A 10790-nucleotide genomic window follows, 5' to 3' on the forward strand; every position below is an offset into this window, starting at 1 on the left:
TGTGAATCTGTCAGTTGATCTTTGTGCTGCAGAATTTGCCATGGCATAAGACTACATTACTATACACACCTCGTAATGACATAAGGTGCAAAGCAGAGTATAAAGGTACCGATGAAAGTACTGATCTTCTTAGTTGCTCTCTGTCTTCGCCGTTTCTGTTCTTCCAGGCAGCGTTGTCTTACACTGCAAAGAAATACAGATAAGCAACTATATATAATATTCCATGAAGTCAGAAACATTTTCTACCAAGAATCACAAAAGAATCACCCCAAAGCATGTCCATCATCGACTAGGCTCAAGTCAGGACAGGGCATCAGATGCCTGGGAACACTACCACTTGCAAGTTCTTCAGCTAACCACATACAAACCTGCTTTGTAACTATACCTTCACTGTTATAATATTCTGAAACTCACATCTTAACATCACTATGGGTGTTCCTACACCCAAAGGACTGCATCAGTTTAAGAAGGCAGTTCACCACCTTCTTCTACAGGGCACTTAGGGATGGCTGATAAATATTGGCCTAACCAATGACATCCACATCTCATCAAAAAATAAAACTCAATCTAGTTTGCAGTTCTGACCCTGAGTCATTCGTAGTAGATTCTAAAACAATTACTTTATTTTGTACTGTAAAATCAGTGTGGAAGACCATGTTGTTGGGAAAATGTACAATTTATAAAGTATTCAGTTATTATCAATATTTAAAATAGTCAAATTTAATTTAAAATAAACAAAATTGTTTTAAATATGCTTTGCTGTTTATCACCACAGTTATTAAATTCATTAATTTTACAGATAACACTATTCAGTTTACAGAAACAGTAAGGGGAGTAATTAAAAATGAATTCACTTGACAATTAATTATTAATCAGTACACATATATATTTAATTATAAGTAAAACTATGTGGCGTCCTCCTAGTAATTGAATATATGTAGACTAGATTAAGTATTATTCAAAGATTTTAACAAATTTATGACAAACAAAATCATCTGAATGTATGTATGAACAAACATTAAAAACAGTCTGCACTAAATTCAGTGTTTCACTATTTTATATTTAACAGATGAATCTGATTAAAAAAATAGAAATATCAATTTTTAAAAATGTGGTTCCAGAAAAAGAGGTATTTTTATTCTTTATGTTATTGAACTTAACAAATGTTGAAAAATGGAGGGCGTGGTTCCAACTATCTATAAGCTACATCACTCGTTCCATCCAAATTAAGTTTGACTATGACAAGAGGAAAATAAATTGTGCTGTAACACATGCTTGCGTCAGTTCCAAGTTTTCACTAGTGAGGCTATTTATGGATTCATGTGTTTAAAGATTTTTTTTTCATATGCTATGCTTGCAAAACATGAATCATGTCCTGGACTAAGTGTGATTTGACTTTAAACAATACTTTCACTCTGTCCATTTTAGTGCATAATGAGAATCCAACCTGTTGCAAACTATGATGCGTTCAGCCCTTCATATGTTCCAAGATAGAGCAATCTTGAAATTTGACTATTCCAAAGCTCTCCTGCCTGACCTCCTACATCATACTCTCTGTAACTCTGAGCTCATTTCAACCTCTGTTCCCTGTATTCTAATAGACCATTCTAATGTTGAGTTCTCACTGATCTACATTGGCTCATAGTCCTGAGATGGCTTAACTTTAAAAGTCTCACTTTTGTTTTCAAATTGCTCCATAATTACATCCCTATCTCTCTCAGTGCCCTACAATCCTCCAGTTCTAGCCTCTTCCCTATAAAAGATTGCATTCACTCCACAACTGATCCTCATGCCTTTGGCTGGTTAAGAACAAAGAACAAGGAACAATACAGCACAGGAACAGGCCCTTCAGTCCTCCAAGCCTGTGCTGACACATATCGCCCTTCCATACTAAAACTGTCTTCCCTTACAGGATATGTATCCCTCTATTCTTTTCCCATTTATGTATTTGTCCAGGTGTTTCTGAATGCTGCTATTATGTCTGCTTTCACCACCTCTGCCAACACATTCCAGGCATTCACCTGCCTTTATGTGAAAAAAGTGCCTTGCGCATCGCTTTTGTATTCCCCCCCACACTCACACCTTGAACGTGTGTCACCTAGTAATTGACCTCTCCAACCTATCCATGCCACTCTATCCATGCCATTCATAATCTTATAAACTTTTATTAGATCATCCCTCAACCTCTTGTGTTCCAATGAAAACAAACCCAATCTATCAACCGTTCTTCATAGCTAAAATCCTCCATACCAGGCTGCATCCTGGTAAACCTTTTCTCTACCTTCTCCAAAGCATCCACATTCTTCAGGTAGTGTGTTGACCAGAACTGCATGCAACATTCCAAGCGTGGCCTAACTAAAGTTCTATAAAAGCGCAGCATTATTTTCCTACCCTTCTACTCAATGCCCCTTCCAATAAAGGCAAGCATGCCATAGGCCTTTTTAATTACCGTATCCATCTGCGCTGCCACCTTTGGTGGTCTATGGACCTGCATAACTAGATCCCTTTCTACATCAACCTTCCTCAGGGTTCTACCGTTCACTGTATAATTTCCACCTGTATTTGACCTCCCAAATGCATCACTTCATATTTGTCGTGGTTAGCTTATAGGAACTTTTGTAAACCTTTCTGCATCTCAAATTCTGTCACCTCTTCTATGACATTCCTTAAAACCTAACTCTGTGACCAAACTTTTGCTGACCTATTATGACACTGACTTATGTGACTTGGTATAATTTGTGTCTTGTTAACACTGCAACGAAGCACCATGAGATGTTTTTCTAAGATAAAAGCACTGTATGATTCCAGTTGTTGTTCATATCTTTTTCTTTGATTACTGAAAACTTGCATGAAACTCACAGGTACAGGAGGTATGTCTTTACTCTGAATGGATAATATGGTTCAATGACGACATGATGAAAATGGGGTATTGCATAAAAAAAATTCCGATTGCCAAAAGAGAACTCAAACAGGGATTGGACATGAAATGGTTCAACGAAAGCATTTCTCTTCCTTGAGGTTTGAGGTCAAAACATTTTATTAATTAGTATATTTTATGAAGTGACTAACCATGGATTTTATTTGTTAGTATAGCAGGCATTCCTTATAAACATCGATTACAACATAAATTGGAATGGTAACAACACAACCATTGGTCTGTCATACTCATGCTGACTTCATCTAAGAAGAATTCACCAGCTCTGCAAATTATTTCTCTTCAGAAGAGGTCTGAAGGCCTTGCTGAAACTACCTTTACTATAGTCAAAGGCAGTACATTCCAAGTCCTAAAATGTTTCCCCCTTTTCGTTGTTACTTCTTTTGTCAATCACCTTAAACCAGTGATCTCTGCTCTCAATCCTTCTACCAATGGAAACAGTTTCTGTACATTTTCTCTGTCCAGATTGCTCATGATTTTGAAGATTTGTATCAAATCTCCTCTTACTGTTCTCTTATCTTGGGAAAAGAGCGCCAGCCTCTCCAATCCACACGTAACTATTCATTGTGCAGACCTTTCTTTTGAATTTTTTTTGTACTCTCTGATCTATTGACAGCTTTCTCTACCTAAGAAAGAATGGGCTTGCGCTAAAGTGAATGCAGTCGAGGTACAGTGGACTGATACAGGGATGGCAGGACTGTCCTATGAGAAGGAATTTGTTTAACTGGGCGTATGTACACTAGAGTTTAGAAGGATGATGGGGAAATCTGATTGAAATATATAAAATTCCAATAGGGCTGGATGCAGAGAGGATGTTTACCTTGACTGGGGAGGGTGATACTAGGAGTCACAATCTCAGGATACAGGGTAAACTAATTGGGACTGAGATTGGGAAAACTGTCTTTTCTGAAAGGATAATGAGCATATGGAATTCCCTATGACAAAACGCTATGGAAGCCAAGTCATTAAATATATTCAAGAAAAACGTTGATATATTTTTTAGATTTTAAAGACATCAAGGGATATAGAGAGAAACAAGGAATGGGGCACTGAGATAGTATCTCATTCACAATCATATTGAATGGCAGAGCAGGCTCAAAGGATCAAATGGCTTAATCTTGCGACTAGTTTTTATGTTTCCTAAAATATGTTCAACACAGTTGACTGCAGTGCTCCAGTTGAGGCTGAAACAACATTTTAACTGCTTTATCATAACTAACTTGCTTTCATGCTCTATGCATATCTTTATGAAACTCATGTTCTCATTGGCCTTATTATTTGCTTTCTCAATTGTCCATGCTGCCTTCAGTGACTTTTGTGCATATGTCCACGAGTTCCTCTTTTCTTGTGTCTTCTTAAAATGATACCTCTTGTTTTATGTTGCATTTCTTCAATCTTGCTGCCAAAATTAATAGTTTTGTATTTACCTGTGTTATATTTAATCCATTCCATGCCCACCAATTTCACCAAGCTTTGAAATGTTATGACCATTCCCTCACAGTGCGTAGCACTTCAAATTTTATGTCATCCACAAATTTTGACAATAAGCGTTCCTCCAGTCCAAACCACTAATAGTCACCAGTACTGCCAATTATTAAGCTTTGTATCTATGTTGTTACTGTCTTTTTTTATTACATGAATGCTAATTTTGTGAAAAATGGTATTATGTAATGCATTATCAAATGCCTTTTGTAAGTCCATGTACACCATATCAATTGCATTACTTCAATCACCCTTTCTGTCACCTCATCAAAAAAAAACCTAATGCAAGTTCAATAGACAATATGTGCCCATAACAAATTACAGCCAGCTTTCCTTAACAAATGTTCATTTGCCCAACTGACTTGTAAATTCTGTTCTGAATTATCTTTTCTAAAAATTTCCCCATCATCAAATTTAAAGTGCTTGACTTGTAGCTTTGTTTATCCTTACAGTTATTTTTGATCAATGGTACAGTATTTGCAATTCTAGTCCTCTGGCACCAACTTGTATCTTAAATTTATTAGAAAATAAGTCATAATTTGCATATTCTGTCAGAATCCTTGGATGCATCTCATTTTATCCTGGAGATTTATCATCTTTAAGCAGTGTAATTAAGACCTTCTGTTTGATTTTGCCGATAAAGTGCCTCAACTACTTTTCTTTTGCTGTGACTTGCTCTGTATATTCTTCAATGGGAAAGACAGATGCAACGTGTTTTTTTTAGTAATTCATTCTTGGTGTTGTGTTCATGTGGAAATCCTTTTTTTAGGCCTACAATTACAATATTCCTCTATTTTTCACTTTTTTATCACCTATATGCCTACAGGAAACTTTTATATTCTCGTTCACATTCGTTGTTAATCTCTCCCCATAGGCACTCTTTGCTTTTATTTTTTTTATTTTGCCTGTAACTCTGCCATATCGAGACTGGCTCCCAATTGTTTTAATCATCCGACAGTTAGCATTTTATTTCTGCTTCATATTCTTTGACGGGGCCAGAATGATCTCTTATTTAAAAGGCAGCCTATTGTCCAATTACAGTCATGTGTGCCAATCGTTGGTTGCAATTTATCTGGGACAGATCTATTCCTACCTCATTGCAGTTGGTTTTCTCCTATTTATTTCTTCACACTCTAGATCTTTCCTTGCACTTTCTCATTGTCTGCTTAAAGCTTATAACATAAACATCATTATCCTTATGTTTTACCCTACTGACACTGAGTCCACCTGGCCCACTTTATTCCTAAGAATTTGGTTGAATAATACTACTATTGGAGTTACAACTCTGCAGAAAATTCTACTGAATATACTCTAGGAATTCTTGGTCCTTACACTCCCAACTTAAAAAAACAATGCACATTTTGGTTAATTAAAGTCCCAATTATAAATACTCTATAAATACTGCATCAATCTGTAATTTAGTTGAAGATTTGTTTCACTCTAGCTGATGTTCTATAGAGCATGCCTGGCAATGCTATGATATGTCTATTGTTCCTTTATTCTAACCATATCAATGTTGTCCTTGAACCATGAGGGATATCCACTCCAGTGCTCCATTACTTAATCAATACTGTCAACTCTCCTTCATTCTCCCTCTTTACTTTTCTAATCATGTGGGTCTCTGAAAGATTTAGTACTCAGTCCTACCCTTCCTTGAGCCAACTCTCCGCTCTCGCTTTGTTAAATAGAGTTCTGGACCCTATTAAAAGTTTGACTTAATCTCGAAATTATGTTTAAACCGGAATCCATTGTCCACATTTTTGATCTGGGGGCTTAAGAAGGAAAATGTATTCTTTCAGAGGCAACTTCAGAAACTTAAGAAACAAATATAAATTTGATACAAGTGATGATGTACTGCCACTTAATAACATTTTATCTCAAGGTAACGTTTGAAACTTAGATGCCAATTATGATTGTTGTTTTTTCTTAATTTGAGCATTTTCATCTAAGACAAAGTTTGGTGTCTTTAACAGAGATAAAATCTTTTTTTAATAATGGAGCAAGAAAAAGGGAAATAATAGTCAAATAAACCCAGACGCTTAACGATTCGCTGAAAAAGAGTCGTATCACTATCACAACAGTAATAATGTCATAATCATTACTTGTCTGTTTGGAGGCCGAATAAATCTAGGGAATTAAGAGAGAAAATGGTGGTAAATCACATCAGAGAGATTTCGAAACACAAATTCTCAGTGTAGTAAACAGAGTCGTCCAATGTTTGAGATAACGTAAAAAAAGGAGAATTTGTCGGCGCATCTTTTGCATCAGAATTGTGGTAGTCTAATATCCCCGCGTGGTGTGTTGACTTTTGGGTGTTTTGGTGAGTGTGATCAGGTGAGGACGCATCGGGGAATATGATTTGCAGAACAATGTCCCGCAATCCACTCTGCTGAAGTCACCGATCTCCAACTCTTGAAACTGACATTCCGTGGGGACTCTACTCAGTCCAGCAATTTCAAAATAACAAATCTTCCGGAACATGGTCATTACAAATGTTACTGTTATTTGAAATGTTCGGGGATAAAGTCAGGAACACATCACTTGTTGTATCAAGGTTTCTCATTCTGCAGCAAGTATTTTTATACAATTCATACAGTCCGTTTATATTGGGATTTTAAGAAGCTAGGCTGTTAGAAATCATTCCTTTTGCTATGCTTTGAAGTTTGTTGCAAAGTACCTACTGTTAGAATGTACAGTATTTTATTTTTATCTTCTGACAATGTTCCGAGCGGGGGCTGCCTGAATACGTCAGCTGACGCATAGATCTCCTGCAGAACTAGCACAGCACACACAGGGCTAAGACTTTATTTTCATTAACTTTCTCGAATGCACCCGTCATTTCCAGGTGAATAGCTAGGGCAAAAACAAACCGTGATGGAGGAATGTGGTCTCAAAAGTACAAACATGCAAGAAGAAAGGGAACCTCTGCGGCAATTAAAAGTGATCTCGGAATGTAGATAGCCTAAAACGCGTACATGATGATAAACTACTACAACACATTAGTCATAGACCTGTACACATAGATAAGGGCATCCAGATATGCTATTTGGCAAATATCTGTGTGTATATATATATATGTGTGTGTGTGTGTGTGTGTGTGTGTGTGAAAGAGAGAGAGAGACTGTGTGAGTGAGAGAGATTATGTGTGAGTGTGAGAGAGTGTGTGTGTCGATGCTTAGAGAGAGGATCACTGAAAAAAAACTCTAAAATATATTCATGCATATGCATTTCTTCATTCAAAAAGAGAGCAGTAAATTCTGTCGGAACTGAAGCACGGTCTGGGTTGCCTACCTTGGATGAATGTCCACCAGTAACACTAGCGTTTGCATGGTGATTACATCTATCCGCTTGCAGTGAAATCGCGCCACTTTCAGCACTTTCAGATAGGTGAAACATAGCACTATTAACGAAAGGAGAAAACTGAGGGCGTGAAAAACTACCGTAAAAACCACAAATTGGGTCTGATCGTCAGTTCGGGTCTGGCAGAGAGTGCAGGAGGCGTATAGGTGGCTGTATCCGACCCAGGATAGACAGATTGCCACAATAGGAAAGGACAGAGAGTGAAACCACGTGTAACCCAGCATGATGGCAGCGTCCTTGTAACGCATCTTGGAATTGTAACTTAAAGGGAAAACCACCGCAATCCATCGATCAGTACTGAGAGCAGCCATGCTTAGCATGGAGTTGGTTACCAGAAAAGTCTCCAAAAAGCCTACCAGTCGGCAGACGGAGTCAGCTCCCGGCTGCTCCTTATTGATGATCCCCACTAAAGTCAACGGCATGTTCAGCACAGTCGTCAACAAGTTACTGAGAGTCAAATTAATGATGAACATCCCAGGGACCTGTTTCCGGATTTCAGCACTGGACAGAAAGCAGATCAGCACCAGGACATTGGACAGCAACGACACGACCATCAGAATTCCCAGGAAGAGCGATAGTATCACCTCCGCGGTGTCCATGGTGTTCGCCGCTCAATGTCCCTTGCAGCCGCTTCTGTCATTCCCAAATCCCAGACAATACATTTTCCTGCAGCTTTGTGCTCGCTCCCTACCTCAGTCAGTCCGCTGTTATTTTGCGGGCGAGTTGCAGTGGCTTTGTGCGCGTCACTGGCCTCGCAGGAACTCACCGGGCACCGGGGAAGTCCATCTCACGGAGCCTCTGGGGATACTCCACGCCGGGGCTGAACTCCTGCTGGCTTTGCCCTGGCGAAGAGTTCGCGGGCTCTCCCGTCAGCCCAGCCACAAGTAATCACTGGTTCTTCGAGGAGAGCCGCCCTGACAGTTTAGCTCGCTATTATTGGCACACTCACTTCAATCCCTGCGCTGCTTTGAGTGGGGGGGAAGATTTATTGAGTCTACCTATCACATGCACTTCTGAGTCACTGAACAATTGTGGTCAAAAGTGCCCACCAAGTACAACTCGAACTAAAGCTGTTCCTAATATAGAGCAAGATAACAGTCACAATATCGATAGGCGCAGTATCCAGAATATCTGATCACTGGTAAAAACTTACCTTGCTGTCATTAACTATAGGATTCAACGGATTGCTATACAATAATCGTTACAATCGGATAATCAGGGACCAACTCATTACCATAGTATATTTAATCAATCAATAAGTCCGCTTCTCAGTTAATTGAGCAAGAAATAATCCTGTTCAAAAACAAAACAAGCTTTGTGAGAAATCTCAAAAGATATCAGCAGGAAAACCCTTCGTTCTGAGAGTTGCTCTTCTCAGGTTGGCAGCCACTGAGTCATGCCACCCAACCCTGGCGATAGTTTACACCACACGGACAAGTTGGCACTGGTGTGCACAACACACGGAGAGAGACACATACACACAGTGACACACACACACACACAGACATACAGACATACACACACACACACACACAGACATACACACAGACACATACACACAGTGACACACACACACACAGACATACACACACACACAGACACATACACACAGTGACACACACACATACAGACATACATACACACACACGCACACACACATATCACGTGTTCTCAAGTCCTGTCCTTATGAGGTGCCTCTCAGAAGTGCGCGGGATGGGAATGGTCACTATTCTGCAGAGGAAAGACTTGTGATTTCTACACCACTCATCACAACTCCTACCAAGTCACGACGGGTGGGGGGGGGGGGGGGGGTGAAAATGAACTCATTTCCTCATCAAAACCAGAGCTTCTCCAATTTCAGGCTGAGTTCACAACCCATCTTATCAACACAAGGTTCTAATGTGTATCAGCAGAGGCACTTCGAGTACAGTAAGCAGATTGTTACAGTGGTCTCAAGGGTGGCTTCCATTTCGCTTTCGAATGATGGGTACAGTATTGCAGTCTTATAGATGGGAAGATGCGTTTCAGGCGGGAAGGGGCAGAGAACTGCAAACAGAGCCAAGGAGACATTCAGTAAAATCTCCAGGATTTCTGATGAAGTATAATGCTCTGAGACTAAACCTGAAACCTTAATTGCAAGATGGTGGTGAACAAGGCAACTGTCGTGGGTAAACCTCTCAGCATTGATAAATTAGCGTCTCACATTGTTATTGTTATTTCTTTAAAACCAACCAATCCATGTGGAGATCGGATATCTTTATAAGGGCGCAAAATGCTCTTCTTCAGGTCCACAAGCGATTGCAAAGAATCGGGTGGATATCTCCTTATTCCCCACACCACGATCAGAAACTGGAGATAACAATGCGGTTCGCTGTGTTCACTTGCAAATCTGATCGTAACTTCTAATGACTACACGGGTATGTGGATGGTTTACAGATGGCTGTCCCAGATAATATTCCTCCATTTTTTTTCCAGAAATTGCACTGTGTTATTTAACTTAATGACCTCCCAAAATACATTGGCTTGTATTTTGAACTCTTGCACTGAGTGATGAGGTGAGTATAATCCTGTTGGATATTTCTCAGCCGAAAATTGAGGCCAATCCCAATTGGGTATAGTCCTAATCATGCGGAGGTCAATTTATATGCTGATTTTAAGGTTAAACATGTACTCTCATCTCCACATTCCTCAGAAAAAGTTAGGGGTTTGTCCATTCAACTGTAATTATTTACTTAAGGGTATGGTCCATCTTAATCATATATAAACAGACTATATGGCACTGAAGGTAAAAACAATGACTGCAGATGCTGGAAACCAGGTTTTGGATTAGTGGTGCTGGAAGAGCACAGCAGTTCAGGCAGCATCCGAGGAGCAGTAAAATCGACGTTTCGGGCAAAAGCCCTTCATCAAAAACAAACTTCTGCAAGTGGGATTGAATCAGATTTTAATCATTCTCTGAAATGTTTGAAAAAAGACAAATTTTCCATGTAGTTTTTATTTTTGATCCTTTCAT

General features: G+C 39.2%; 1 protein-coding gene across 1 annotated transcript in view; it reads right to left on the reverse strand.

Moving 5' to 3' along the window:
- LOC132826471 (G-protein coupled receptor 26-like) overlaps nucleotides 1-8376 on the reverse strand; it is a 32503-nt gene extending 24127 nt beyond the window's left edge. Inside the window, exons 1-2 of the mRNA XM_060842426.1 lie at nucleotides 7709-8376; nucleotides 70-183 (exon numbers count right to left, since the gene is read on the reverse strand). Coding sequence (XP_060698409.1) covers nucleotides 70-183; nucleotides 7709-8376 — 782 coding nt within the window. The remainder of the gene's footprint in view (nucleotides 1-69; nucleotides 184-7708) is intronic.
- Nucleotides 8377-10790: the final 2414 nt, after the last annotated feature.

The sequence above is a fragment of the Hemiscyllium ocellatum genome, chromosome 22 (genome assembly GCF_020745735.1).
Source record: "Hemiscyllium ocellatum isolate sHemOce1 chromosome 22, sHemOce1.pat.X.cur, whole genome shotgun sequence".
NCBI classification, from domain to species: domain Eukaryota; kingdom Metazoa; phylum Chordata; class Chondrichthyes; order Orectolobiformes; family Hemiscylliidae; genus Hemiscyllium; species Hemiscyllium ocellatum.